This window comes from Kogia breviceps, chromosome 9, assembly GCF_026419965.1.
Source record: "Kogia breviceps isolate mKogBre1 chromosome 9, mKogBre1 haplotype 1, whole genome shotgun sequence".
Taxonomy (NCBI): Eukaryota; Metazoa; Chordata; class Mammalia; order Artiodactyla; family Physeteridae; genus Kogia; species Kogia breviceps.
In genome coordinates, this window is record NC_081318.1 from 59,656,019 (window position 1) to 59,671,437 (window position 15,419).

At 41.3% G+C, this 15,419-nt stretch overlaps 1 protein-coding gene across 7 annotated transcripts in view; it reads left to right on the forward strand.

Annotated features, from left to right (window-relative positions):
* DYNC1I1 (dynein cytoplasmic 1 intermediate chain 1) overlaps window positions 1-15,419 on the forward strand; it is a 340,222-nt gene that overhangs the window by 300,464 nt on the left and 24,339 nt on the right. For all 7 annotated transcript variants that reach the window (XM_059074839.2, XM_059074842.2, XM_067042542.1 and 4 more), the window contains one exon: window positions 15,120-15,260. In XM_059074839.2, coding sequence (XP_058930822.1) covers window positions 15,120-15,260 — 141 coding nt within the window. The remainder of the gene's footprint in view (window positions 1-15,119; window positions 15,261-15,419) is intronic.

The window sequence follows — 15,419 nt, forward strand, 5'->3', positions numbered from 1 at the left end:
TAAGCCCATTTGACTTCTAAAGGCGAGGGCGATAACATTTTGGATTTCATTTTTGTTTGTCCTATAAGAGTACTGAGTTTTGGCCCAAACCCCAGGCCCTGGATGAATGTGCTTCAGACCTCACTTTTTGTCAGGAGGCCAAGTGGACTTGGGAGAGAGGGTGGAGCTGTCTGTTCAGACATGATTTTTAGTTTTACCCTTTGCCTCTGGAGCCAGGGCCCTGGCCCGCATCCAGCGCACGAAGAGAAGATTATGGTATTTTCTAGGTAATTTTAAGGAGCACAAACCCAAAGTAAAGTCAGGTGGTTTCAAGTCTGCACTGAATTTTTCATGTTAAGGATTTGTCCTGATTCGGGTTTTCAGCAGAGCTGTATTTTAAATGATGAAGGGAACTATATTCTTCTGGAGACAGGCATGTTTTGGTTGTTTGCTAATGACCTCTGGTTTTGCTTATGGGGAGTTTTGTTAACAAATGGAAATGTAGCAAAATAAAACACTCTCTTTCGTACTTTCTTTTTTTGCTTCCTTTTCCTTCTTTCTTAAACAATGGGAACGCTTGCAATAAGCTGTCAAAACCAGGCTATAGATATTAGTTATTGTAGCATCATTAATACTGTGTAAAAATAAATGAGTCACTTTGGCAATCAGACACATTCTTGTGATCTCCTGTCGGTGCTTTTAAACAGAGCCTTCCCCTGCTGTTTGATAGATCCTATTGTTAAGAGAAGAGGCTGTAGAGATGTATTCAAAAATTCTTTGAAATTTCTCCAGCCTCAGGAACCCATTCAGCAGGAATTAGCCTTTAAGGAGCCTGATAACGAGAGCTCCGAAGGGGCCTGCCTGCTCTGGAGGTGAAAGGTTAACCCCAGGCCCTGGGTAAGAGGGCTCCGCTTTTGGACCCATGTGGTGCTCAGCTACCCTGACTGCTTGCCTCGCCTTTTCCTGTCCTCTCACCCCATCCCCACCTCACCCTCCAGCTACCTTTTCTAAAGGAAAGGGACTTCAAGATGGAGCCTGCAGAGGGTGACAAAATTAAACCACAATAAACTCTCATCTCAAGCACAGCAGACTTTGTTTCAGGGGGGAAAACAGCTCTCTATCCAGGCAAAAGTGACTGACTGAATCAGGCAGAATTGTCATTTCTGGTTCACGTTCAGTTGGGTCCCTGCAGTGGTTGGGCACGTTGGCATCGAGGCAGCATCGAGTTTTCCACTCTGCGTCCTCAGTTGTCCCAACAACACTGTAGAACTAGAGGTGTGAAGTAAAGCAAAGTTGAAAATTAAAAGGAGGCTCTGCTGCCTCCCGAGAGGCTTTATATTCACCACAGGCCCTTTCCAGTGGAAGACACAGTAAAGCACAAAGGACTGCAAAAGAAACAGCATTCTGCCTTGCGCTCTTGGGGGCAATTCCATAAATGCAGAATCATAGGGTAAATGTGCCCGTGTGGGTGTGCATTAGAAGCCAAGGAGAAATGAGAGCCTTCCTTCTCTTTTCCTTTGAGAGCTATATTAGTTTGCTAGGGCGGCCATCACAAAGTATCATAGATGGGGTGGTTTCAACAACAGAAATTTATTTCCTCACCGTTTTGGAGACTAGAAGTCCAAGATCAAGCTATTGACAGGGTTGATTTCTTCTGAGGTCTCGCTCCTTGGCTTGCAGATGGCCGTGTTCTCCCTATGTTTTCCCTCTGTGCATATTTGTATCCGAATCTCCTCTTCTTCAAAGGACACCAGTCATGTTGGATTAGAGTCCACCCATATGACCTCATTTAACCTGAATAACCTCTTTAAGGAGGCTATATCAAAATAGTCACATTCTGAGGTACTGGGGGTTAGAACTTCAATGTATGACTTTTGGGGCCTACACAATTCAGCCTATAGCAAAAACTAAGGTTATTTCATTATCACAGTTGACCCTTGATTATGGACAAAGAAGTTAACAATAATGAGCTTTTCTTGAGGTTCTTCCACACACACACACCACCCCTAGTGCCTGAAGGGCTCCAATCCCTCCAAGACTGGCTCCCAGGGGCAGCAAAGCCCTGGAGGACCCGTGGATGTTGAGGGAAAGTTGCAGGAACAGTTGATGCATTATGGTTAATGTGAGAAGTAAGTGTGTTTGTTTGTTTGTTTTGGGGTTGTTTTTTTTTTTTCTTCCTGCAGGACTTTAATACATTTAATTTCCAATTGCTGGCATTTGTGAATGTGATTTTTGCATGAAAATCATGGACTTATATTAATAGATTCATCTTTAAATGCCCAGATTTATAGCATAGAAGCTTCTTCCACAGTTCAGAAGTAACATCAGAAGTAGTTATTTCTGCAGTTTTTTAAAATTAATTTTTATTGGAGTATAGTTGATTTATAATGTGTTTTTGCTGTACAGCAAAGTGAATAAGTTATACATATATCCACTCTTTTTTAGATTCTTTTCTCATATGGTCATTACAGAGTATTGAGTAGAGTTCCCTGTGCTATACAGTAGGCCCTTATTAGTTATCTGTTTTATATATAGTAGTGTGTATATGTCAATCCCAATCTCCCAATTTATCTCTAGGCCCCCCTGCCTTTTCCCCCTTGGTAAACATAAGTTTGTTTGCTACATCTGTGACTCTATTTCTGTTTTGTAAATAAGTTCATTTGTACCCCTTTTTTAGATTCCACATATAAGTGATATCATATATTTGTCTTTCTCTGTCTGACTGACTTCACTCAGTATGACAATCTCTAGGTCCATCCATGTTGCTGAAGTGGCATTATTTCCTTTTTTTATGGCTGAGTAATATTCCATTGTATTCCATTGTATGTATGTATCACATCTTCTTTATCCAGTCTCTGTCAGTGGACATTTAGGTTGCTTCCATGTCTTGGCTATTGTAAATAGTGCTGCAATAACATTGGTGTGCATGTATCCTTTCGAATTATGGTTTTCTCTGGATGTATGCCCAGGAGTGGGATTGCTGGATCATATGGTAGCTCTGTAGAGAAGTAAGTTTGTTGATGCTGAATCCAAAGACCTGTTTCATCATTATCACCATGTTCAGAATACGTTTATTAACTGATGCAGGATATCTAGTCGCTGTGTGGTGCTGATTTGGATTCAGGCTTCCTTGTGGTCAGTACAGCCTTCTCTTGTTTGCAGGCATCACTCTTCTTCTCCAAATAAACATGTAAGGATATTCCATGAAAACGTATGTTAATCTCCTTCTCAAATCAATCTCTCTCTCTTTCTCTTCCTCTTTTCCTCTCTCTCTCACACACACACAAACACACAGTTGAAATGTGTGTATGTGTTAAAAAGTATCTCAGGTACATACTAATATATTATGTCCCAGGATAAGTTTTTTTTTTTTTTTTTTTTTTTTTTGTGGTATGCGGGCCTCACTGTTGTGGCCTCTCCCGTTGCGGAGCACAGGCTCTGGACGCGCAGGCTCAGCGGCCATGGCTCACGGGCCCAGCCGCTCCGCGGCATGTGGGATCTTCCCAGACCAGGGCACGAACCCGTGTCCCCTGCATCGGCAGGCGGATTCTCAACCACTGCGCCACCAGGGAAACCCAAGTTTTGTTTTTAATGAGATAAAATTCATCAGACATTCAATTCCCAATACCCTGTTCCTATAATACACAGGAAGGCCTGACTAGATTTCCTACTGTCCAAGCCTAATTTTTTATTACTCTTTTTCATATCACCTTCCTCCACAAAAACAGACCCCTGTGTCTGGTTTGTTACCAGTGGTTTACAAACATGCTGAAACCTTTGCCATGACTGGGTAGTCTTCATCAGAGATGACATTTAAGGTAGCAGAGTGGGGGGGGAAAGGTTCAAACCAAAGCAGCATGCTAGAATAAGAGCCTAAGGAGGATGCTGAGTGAAAAACCCTTCAGGAAAAGTGGAGGTTCAGCCCTGGGGAGACTAAGAAAGAATCATAAGCCCAAAGAATCAGGGGAAAGTTCAAGGCTCTGCTCAGGGGTGTCAGGCAGAGATGGGACTGCACCCAGATGCTGCCTGCTTCAGCATCCACTTTCAATGCATCTTGTCTGCCTCAGGATGCAGTGTTTGCCAGGCTCAATGCCAAGTGTGAGATATAAAGCCACATAAGAGATTGTCCAAAATGTCAAGGATGTTACATCAAAATGGCAAGTAGGTGGTCTTAAGAAATAAAGAAGGCGGACCTAGATACAAACACCAGTAATATTAGGATCCTCTTAGAGATTTGTGGTTTGTGATTGGATGGGTTGGCTTAAAGTATCACAGGCGTGTCCGAAACTTTTTCTTTTTTAAAAAAATTAATTAAATTTTGGCTGCGTTGGATCTTCATTGCTGCGTGCGGGCTTTCTCTAGTTGCAGCGAGCGGGGGCTACTCTAAGTTGCGGTGCGCGGGCTTCTCAGTGCGGAGGATTCTCTTCTTGCAGGGCACGGGCTGTAGGTGCATGGGCTTCAGTAGTTGTGGCTCACGGACTCAGCAGTTGTGGCTCACAGGCTCTAGAGCGCAGTCTCAGCAGTTGTGGTGCACGGGCTTAGTTGCTCCACGGCATGTGGAATCTTCCCGGACTAGGGCTTGAACCCATGTCCTCTGCATTGGCAGGTGGATTCTTAACCACTGCGCCATCAGGGAAGTCCCGGCATGTCCGAAAATTTGGATTAGCTTGCTAAACCACTTGAAGAGCCAACATGCGTCCAGACCAACCACTGCCATATTTCCCAGACACTCCTCGACCTACCCTCTTAGCCTTTTGACACTTCTCTCTCCGAGACCATTGGTAAACCCCTAATTCCAAGTGTGCTGGCTTCTTTTTAGTACTCATCTTGTATCATACTGTCTGCTACTCATTCTTGCAGCACTCTCTCCTCTCCCTCAGTGCTTCTCGTGAATGATTCTTTGGCACAGGCTTCAAGCTTGCCCCTCTTTCAGTTCCAGACCTACATTTCGACTGCCAGCTTAACCTAAGTGTCATCTCCAGAGACTCAGATATACCATGTTTAAAATACAAATCAGATCTTCCTCCCCTACTCTGCTGCTGCTTCTCTTTTCTATCATAGAAAAGCTGAAAACCCTTGCATGAATGTTAGACATCTCTGAACCTGTTTAGCACATAGCACAATGCTCTGCACATTTATCAGTACATATTTAATAAATGAGTAGCTTATTGCATTAAAAAGTCTTAACTCTATACTCAAGACCATTCATAACATGTCCTTACCTCCGACTCTATCCAAACCAAAATTATTGCCTATTATTGCCTATTATTCCTTAGGACAAATCCTCAGAGTCCACTGCGCTGTCCCCACTTCTCACCTTCCACCTGGGAATTCCATGCTGATGTCCACAGCCAGGTCTTTGTATGCTTTGCTTCTCCCCCACGCCTCCCAACCGACTGGCTTCCTTATCATCTGTCAAAGTCTATGCATCTTTCAAGGCCGGTCCCATCACCTGTCCTAGATAATACCTTCCTTGACCACATCACACTAAGGTAACCACCAACATGCCATCCCCCCAGTCTCCGAATTCCTCTGGCACCTACCATCTGTACCACAGAATTTAGCACCTGGCTACCTACTTGTTCGCTTTCTTTGGTATAAACAAACCAGAAAGCCAGTCTCTTTTCCAGGGATTCACAGACATGGTAAAATCCTCCTTGAGTTTTTCCCAAGAATGTGTCTCTGAGGAGGAATTTATATTCTTTCTTTCTTCTTATGGGTAAATCTACTGTACCTCCTTGTGACACGATGTGTTTTCCCCTTTGTCTTAGTTATCAGGAAATTTAGAGCTGATTCATTACCAGATTGTAATCATCAGGATCCTAGTATTAGCTATCTATTCTGTCTCTGTTGTGTGTTTATTCTTAATTTTGCAGTATATTTAACTTGTAAGACAGCATAAGTCCTTTTGGAGCAAAATGAGAAAATAGGCTCCCAAGTAAACAATTTCTTATTATTATTTCATAATTTTCATTTTCCTACCTGGATTTCAAGTCCTTATGAACAGTCAGATCTTGTATTTCTATTGATTTCCCAAAGTAGGAAGCATATGGTAGGTCCTCAATAAATCATTGTTGATGAATCAATACTTTTGGATATCCTAAGTGAAATAATGTACTTTGTTAAGGTAGGTTAGATTATTTTAAACTGTGTTGGAAACACGTCCTAAAAATTACGTAATTCTAACAAAGGGCCCTGAGTATATCTATTTCTGCTAGCATTTTGTTAAATGTTTAAAATATCAGAAGAAGGAAAACACAATAAAAATCAAAAGTTAAAGATTTGGCTATTACAGTATCTAAGCATAACACTTAACACAAGCAAGAAGATTAATGAAATCAATAGTTCACTGCCATTAACACTGACCGATGACAGAGTGCATTTTTTTCCCACAAGCCCAAAGCCCTGCTAGCTGCCTCTGTGGTAAACAAGACATTCAGGTGGTGTCTGACTTATTTTTTCTTCCCTTATCCTCATTTTCACTCCCCCTTCCTAACATAAGGTAGCAAACATTAAAATCGGCTTTCAATAAACTACCTGTGCCAGTCATCAGATTCTTTTCTTCCCTTTTTTTTTTTGGCGGGGGTTGGGGGGGGAAGAAGGGGGTTCCTGTTTTTCAGCTCACCCAGGGAGAATACTTTAACTTTGAAAGAAACCACAAGAATGTAATCATCAAGTCACAGCCAGACTTAGCCTGTGTTCATACTTCCTGTCCTTTTACCCCTGCCCCAACCTGAGCCGCCCCCCACTACCCTGCCAAACATTCACCCACCAACACATAACTATAGCTGTTAAATATTTATACAGCCATGTGTGAATAATCCATGTAAGTGCAAACACTTTCGAGACTTAAAATTCACCCAGCTGACTGGGCTTTATTGTTGTGCGAGAAGAGCTTGCTGAATCCTTTCTTTTGCTCTTTTAACCAGAGCAGAAATGTTCGCCTTTTCATTTCACGGATATGCTACGTGAGTTGCCTTCCCCAGCCTTCTCCTTCTAGGCATTAATGTTTGAAGAGAGAATGAGAATACAAATAACAGATACAACTATCTACACAGTTACGAGATTCAAAGATACCTCCACCCCCGCCTCCTGATCTAATCCGCATGTCATGTCTGATGTTGGAAGATAAATTAAAACTCATCTTTATTCCCCAAAGTAGCTGTGTTTGGATCAGACCAATGTAGGTCCATCTTGAGCAGCCTCATATGACCTCTTAGCCTTGCAAATCATCCAGGGTTCATAATTAATACTAGGTTATTTTCCCATGCCCACCTTTGGTATCCTGAATCACCTCACCTCATGCTTAGCTGGTGTTTCCATTTTGAATAGAAGTTAATTTCAATTTGGTTTAGGCAAAATAAAATAATGTAAGCAAATCTGTTGCAAAGCAGGAAGCATATCAAATGTATTCCAAGTCTGAACTGAATGTTTTGAACTTCTGCTATGTGGGATTCTCTGTGCCAGTTCTCTCCACCATTAAAATAAACACAACTGTCAGCTATCCTACTCCTGAATATAATATAAAAGGTACATTGCATTTAACACCAGGAGACACAGGGGTGCAGACCCACAAAAAACTTGCCTTGACCCTTTGAAAATGTGCCCTTCACATGTATGTAGGACACATATATAACAATTGAATGTATATCATATACATTCGATTGTTGAGCAAGTAGAATGAAATATTTAATTACTTAGACAATTTTACCATTAGATTTTTTTTTTTTTTTTTGCGGTATGCGAGCCTCTCACTGTTGTGGCCTCTCCCCTTGCGGAGCACAGGCTCCGGACGCGCAGGCCCAGCGGCCATGGCTCACGGGCCCAGCTGCTCCATGGGACGTGGGATCTTCCCGGACCGGGGCACGAACCCATGTCCCCTGCATTGGCAGGCGGACTCTCAACCACTGCGCCACCAGGGAAGCCCACCGTTAGATTTTAAACCTGGGTATTTGGGTATGTGACTTCTTGAAAAGAAATGAAATTTGTACAGCAGGTTCTTATTAGTTATCCATTTTACACATATTAGTGTATATAAAATTCAAAAAAAAAAAGAAATGAAATTTGTCTAAATGTTATATTTACTAAATGTTGTGCGACCACTAATGTCAGATTAGCTCTGAGAACTGGCAAGTGTTTACCCGGGGAATTTAGACATAGTTATGAAGGGAGAATCAAGGTGTAATCCATGGATCTAGGTTTATAACTTTATCGTTTTAAATTTTTAAGAATTATATGTTTGTAAATTTATATATATATGTATATAATTTATAAATATATATTACATATAAATGTATTTACAATGGGGAGAGAGTTTATAAGCCAGATGCTAGAGTGGATGCAGGTGGACAGTTTAAGGACCAGAGTGGAAATATTCTGCCACTTAATCTACCCACTGATAAAATACAGTTGTGCAGTTTAACCCGCAATAGGAACAAATAAATAAACAAACTGCTTAAGCCTGCAAATATGTCTATACTGGCTCTGCCTTCTAACTTTTCAGGGCACAGCTACAACCACACTTCTAGCTGCTTCTAGGTCCAGCCTAGGTCATCCCTCTACACTGGCTAATCCTTCACACCAATCTCCATCCCGTCCTGCCTGCCTCCTAATACAGGCTCTCACCCACCTGAACATTATCTTCAGATTGAATGTTTCTTTTTCTAACTAACATCATGTTGCATATGCAACCACTCGGCCATGGTAGGAGTAGAATTGGGGCAGCAGTAACCAAAGAGGGGCTCTTCTGAACTTGCTTGCCTCCTTCTATAGCCACAGAGTCTGTCAGAGAGAGACGGTCAGTCCAGAGGATGGCCACCCACACGGTACCAATGAGCCACCTGTCGAGTGACCGTCTCTGCCCTGCCTCGACTCAAATAAGCATAAGCCCAGAGGCAGAACTTACCAGAAGAGCCCTAGCAGCTGAGGTGAATGCAAACAGCTCAATTCAGAAGATCACCCCTGCTTGCTGAGTGTCTTCACAAGGATTCTGTACAGATTTGTTTCACTAAAATGCCTGTTTTAAAGGAGAACCTTTAGGTGGAGCTGATATGCATAAAACTTGTGCCAGTGTGGGGAAATACTCCTTTTATGAACGAGGGAGGCAAAGCTGGTAGCTTTTTCCGTGGCTTTAAACACTCAAATACTAGTCAGAACCTGTGAATATGTATACATTCTTTTATATGGATTTATCCTCTTTATTGGTGGCGCCTCCTGGATTAGAAGGATTCTTCCATGCAAGTAAGCCATAGAGGAAGGTAGTGCAGCAAAGAACACCTTTTATGTGGCTTCAGTACTTATTTAGCAAAACTTCTACATTTATAGAGAGGCAAATGCTAAATTCCTGGATTTCTATAACCTTCTTTGTAATTCTTTTAACTAATTCAAGTTAAAGTCCTTGAATGTATTTTTGGTTAACGTACACAAACAACAAACAGACCCACTGTACATCTTCTGTTAAGAATAGTTCACCCAAAGTGTTTATGCCTGATTTTGAATTTCTGACCATGTAGAAGCAGGTAAAGATATTATCTGGGTATCTTGAGTATTGTTACAATATTAGCCACAGAAATTAAGATAAATACAGGATACTTTGTGCTTTAGAAAGACACTACATTAAGTTGCAAATCATGTTTTACAGCCATAGTACCAAACTCGCAAAGCTTCTTTTGGGCCAAGAAAGTTGGTGGTTTGGTTTGTGAGTTTGGGTTTGTTTGTTTGTTTAAGCACTTTCTTTTTATGGTAGAAGCATCCATTTTTGTGTGAGCTTGAAGTTTGGGGGTCCTTTGGTGGTTTTTAAAAAGTGATATTGTGGTCTCACATTTTAATGTTTCCTGGAAGAACTAGCTGGCTATTTATTTTAATTACTTCACAGGAACCCACATGACAATTTTTGAAGGACATTTTCTTATTACTCATTGTTTAGTATTTTGGTCATCATTTTTTCCCCCAACAAGATATAGTTTTCAAGATAAGATTCCATTTGTTTTCCTTTTATTTCAATAAAAATATAGAAATTCTACTGTTGTCCACCCTGACCTGACCTACCCATGAAATACCCCCTTCCCCACTCCCCCCTCACCAAAAGAAAGGTTCATGGTTTGGGTAGGCATTTCTGAGTTGGCTTTGAGACCTAATCATTTACAGGCAAATGCAACCTCAAGAACCACAGTGTTTGGAGGTGTTAGGAGGCATTTTAACACAAATCTTCCTATTCACCAACCTGCAAAAAACTAAAACCCATTAGGTTGCCTTGAGCTGCCTGATAGGAGGAAAAATAATCATATAGAGGAAAATAAAACAAACACTGTATTCCCTGGATGTGACTTTGGTACATTTCTAACGTCAGAAATAGAAATTCACCTCTCATGAAATCATTTTACAGTTAACTGATTGGAAAAATACGCAGCTCTAGTCATTGTCAGAAGTATACTTATAAAATCAAAGCTCAATCCGAGATCGTCTTTATTGTAAAACGTTGATGGATGTTGTAACTGTTCATTTTTGAACAGAGTTCACTACCTGCCTCTCTTTTGTAAATTTAATATTCTTTACCCCTTCTCTGGTCAAATAGAGGGTCTTTTATTACTTTTATTATTTCAATTTTTTCTCATTGAAAACTACCCTCGTACATCTTTGTGTATTTTGGTGAAATACAAAGTAAAAAAGAATCACTATGATATGAATTCCACAGAACATCAAGGAAGATGGCTTTAATTATAATACTTAGTTTTGAATAACTCTTTGTTAAACTTTCACATGCTTTATTCCACTCAGCCTTTACCACAGAACAGAGTCATAGAATCACAAAGCCAGTGGGAACCCTTGAGGTCAGTTGCTCTAGCTTTCCATCTTACAGATGAAAAATAAACTTCAGATCCAAGAATGTTAAGTTAAATTTCCCAAGGTCTGTAGTTTCTCCACTTTCTCCTGCTTCCTTTTCTATTCCATACTCCCTGTGTTATCCCCATCTATCAGATGAATCCCTCACCTAAAGTCGTATAGACATTCAGTGAACTTGAACCTGGATCTTTGCCTCTTAGCATCATTTTATTCTGCTCTCTAACGCATGGCCTGCTTTAATCTCTGCTGGCTAAAGGCATATTTCCATCCTGTTTCCTAGTTTTCAGGAGAGAAAGACTTCTGTTAGTGTCACAAGGTGCTGAGGATGCCTGGAATTGTATGGGTAACATCTTGAGGATTATTAATAACCGATTCAGGAAATGAAACATTGTGCATGTGATATTTTTGAACTCTTTCTACAAGTTACCCAGTGTGTGCTTAGTAAGTATTGGTTGAATTGACGGGGACAGCAAAGTGGAGAGGTAACATCTTTTGCTCTTTCTGTAAAGACCGAAGACCTTCACGGTGTTTCCTAGAGGACCACATGGTTCTAGCATATAGAGGATGTGCTTAACAGCTAGAAAAACCAGAGAACCAAATCCACCAACCAGACACCACCACTTACAACCTTCGTGGCCTTGGGAAAGTTACTGACTTTCCTGAACTATAATTTTCTCTTCTGTAAATACCATCTACCTTACAGAGATTTTATGCGGATTAAATTAGACAATGTGTGTATAGAGTCAGGCACACGCAAGCACCCAATAATGTACCCTTTCCTGCCCTTCAAGTCTGTCTGGGAGGTGACTGGTAGCCTGCTTCTCCGCTCTGTCTGAGAATCAGGGCATTAAAATCACACTGGTTGGTGTCTGGATATTTTAACATTTTGGCACAGTTCTGGAAACCCGTCTAAAACACAGGGCGTCGCAGCTTTATTTCATTGGCATGTGTCACACATGCCATAGTCTGTGTTACAAGGCAGTTTTCCTTTTTGTCCTCTAACGGGTCTCTGATACCAAACAGGGCATCCGAAAAGAGAACACGCAAATGAAGGGGTTTGTGTCTAGTGAAATTTGATTGTCTTAAAAAACGCTTTCTACAGTAACACATAGTGGAATGATATTTAATTTATTAAATGGCCTTGAGTATTTTGCAGGGTTAATATTTAAAATCACCAAGCTTCTGTATCTTAATACATATAAATGATATTATAGGATCCTCCTCAAAAATCATTGGTCACATTTGCCCCTACACTCTCCACCTTTTCAAAACTTGTAGTGTTTTAAAATCGGTGATAATGCAATAGCAAGCTTTAACAACTTTGTAGATACAAACATGTTTCAAAATTCAAAAACAGAACCTTTAGACCCTAATGCTTTTGATATATTTTGTTAATATTTCATGATATATATATAAATTATGAAAAGTTTTATATTAAGTGTTTGAGACAAATTTTCAATGAGGCTTTCAGCTTACCCTTTGAGTCCCAAATAAGATAGAATGGAAAACTCCTCTATTGAAAAAACTGCACTTAATATTCAGAATAGCACTGCTTACCGTTGTAAGAGTGGCATTAGCTTATTATGCCTATAGCATGTGCCGTTCTAAACGTGGGAACTGTTGCTTCATAGATGTTGGTCCCCTTGGTACCCTAAAAATGCCTTCAATCTCGACCAAGACTTCTTCATCCTGTGAATTTATCAAGGTTAGAACAAAGCCTTTGAAAATATAAATCCTTCTCTCTGCCCCAAACATGCACAATCTGTAGCTTAGAGTTACTTGCACAGTGACTTCAGTCTGGAGGTGGGAGGTGATAAGGAAGCTGAAGAAAACCTAGGGAATAATAGCATTTCAATACAATACTGTTAAACATTAGAAAATTGGTTTTTGGTAAGATTAACAAAGCAGTTATTTCCAGATGTTTAAAAAGCAAAATCTCCAGGATATACTAGAGTTTTGACCAAGTTTCTTCAAAAGGAAGACACCAAAAGAAAAAAGGAAAGAAATAACACTAGAGATTAGCAGCATAATTTGAGAGAATTAACATATTGAATAATATCAACTCCTTAGAAGATGACTGTTTAAAGCTAGATAGTTTTCTAATTGATCAAAGCAAGGACTGACGATGAGTTATGTGTTTATTGAATGTATGTGTGCATCTATGTCTAGACCTCTATGTGCTCAGTTATACTATCAGCTGGGTTATTAAGAGAAGATACTGAGAACTGACTTTTTAAAGCATGTGTAAGTCTTTTCTACTCTTTGATTTTAAGAAAAATGTGTTACTCATATTCTCTAACAAATAGTGACTAGCTAGCTACAAAATCAAGAATTTGGGGCAGGAATAATCTTCTACGAAGACTTAGAATTTAATATTCACAAGTAGTCAGTGAAGGAGCAGCTACTCCACCCTGCCTTTTTTATATTAATAAGAAAAAAAGATGATATAATCATATTAATTTAAGGTCATTGGGTATTCAGATTTGCTGAAGAAGGTAGTTTGAATCACCTCGTCCAAGCAGTGAGAGGAAGAAAAAAAAGCTACATAAATAGCAAATAGGCAGATAATCTTAGCTTCAAATTACAGTGCACATATGGGATATAATGAACTTTTTGGCATAAAAGAGGTATAGGGTATTAAAATACAAAACTATAGGCTAAATGTCCATTTAATTCTTTTTGAGATCTCAATGTCACATGTTCGTTTTAGGTACTTCTTAAACTAAAAATAAGACCACACACACCACCTGCCCCACACATACAATGTCCCATCTAAAATCTTCCATTGCTTTAATAGTCTTACAGTTGTGTTCACGTCTCAGCAACGCCAAAGCAAGATAATTCCTGGAAAGAGAAATCACGTATAGTCACTACCTTAACAAATTTTTGCATTAGGTTTAGGCTGTGGGAGTTTTATTGTCTTCCCATGATTTTTCTCACCTTGATTTCAGCACACGCATGTTGTGCATTTTATTTTCACTCACAGTACATTTGGGGAGTTAGCTCGAATATTTGGAGCTGATTCCCCACAGATACATTCTTTGAACATTTTCTGCAGAAAGTATTTGATTGTTCATATTTTATGTTACCGTTTTTTGATCTTATTACTCTGGCCTGTACAGGCATGCAGCTGAACCCATGAAAGGAGTACAGACAGCTGACTGGATGAAGAAGACATTGGGGGAAAAAACTCCCATTGTTTAGATTTCTGTCAGAGGATATAAGAATGCTTAATTTCTTTTATCTCTAGGGCTTTCATTATCATTTAAATTTCATTTTACATTAATTGATCAGGGATTAGTAAAGCCATTATGCAGAAATTAGAATAAAACAAGCCAGATGGAATGAATAATTCATGAAGTCCAATTACGTTTTATTTCTGGTGTACTTTCAAACTTGCCTCTGACTTCTGTGCTATTTTGATGTGACAATATTCACAGGAAATCAAGAGTGCCATTTTAATTTATTGTATCCCTCCGAAGGGGAAGCATTTGTATGCAGTAGGGGTGTGCTGGTGCATTTTCCCCCAAAACACCGATTTCAGGGCTCTTAGAAATACTGAGTAGTCTGGAAAACGTGGTCCGCCTCCTACGAAGGTTCAGGGGCATTGCCTTGAGCCCCGCCAGTCCACCTGATTTGGGTGAACTGACCCTGGAGAGAGAGACCAGAGACTCAGAACCGAGAGATTTTTCACCTCCCAGAAGAGCTACAAATCCCTTTGAAATAGGTATCCCCATCCCAGCCGCAGAGGAGCCATTAAAGTATAAATCTGGCCTCGAGTTGGATTGGAAGCAAGAGTTGCAGCTACAGGAAACGACCGCGAGGTGGCAGGCGTTGCCTTCAATGTCAAGGGTTCTGGGTCTCCGGGACCTCCGGGGCTTCCAGAGCCTTCCCCGCGGGTCTGATCCCGGCAGGCAGAGCACGCCTGGGTTCGGGCCCTGAGCGACTCGCAGAGCGTAGCCCGGCGAGAACTCCGAGCTCCTGGGCAGCCCCGGCCACCTGTCTGGAATGTCTCGCACGACTGTGTCTGAAACCGCCTTCCCCCGCCCGTCCCAGCCCCCAGCCCATAGCCCCTTAAGAGTCCCTCCCCGCCTCCCCCGCCCCCCTCCCCCCACCGTATTTACTTATGCCAGTGGACAGTTCTAGTAACATTAAAGCTGCGGTCCACCTTCTCGAGGACTTTCATCTCGGGAAGTTTTATGACACTTTGTGAATGTGCAAAGTTTTTAATTAGGCTCGCTAGACAGCCCGAGGCAGCCACAGCGCCACAAAGTCTTCACGGTCTCTCTGCTTTACAGCACAACAAGCCGCTCTACTCCTTTGAAGACAATGCAGACTATGTGTACGATGTCATGTGGTCCCCCGTGCATCCCGCGCTCTTTGCCTGCGTGGACGGGATGGGGCGCTTGGACCTCTGGAACCTCAACAATGACACCGAGGTGAGCAGCGGCGCAGGCGCTGGGCCGGGCCGGGCCGGGCTGGGCGGGCTGGGAGGGGGGCGCCGTCGGCCTCTCTCCGTCTCCCCCTCTCTCTGAAATGGCCTTTTTTGGACAGACCCTCCAATTGCAGCTGGGCTGCCGACCCCCCATTCTCCGCTG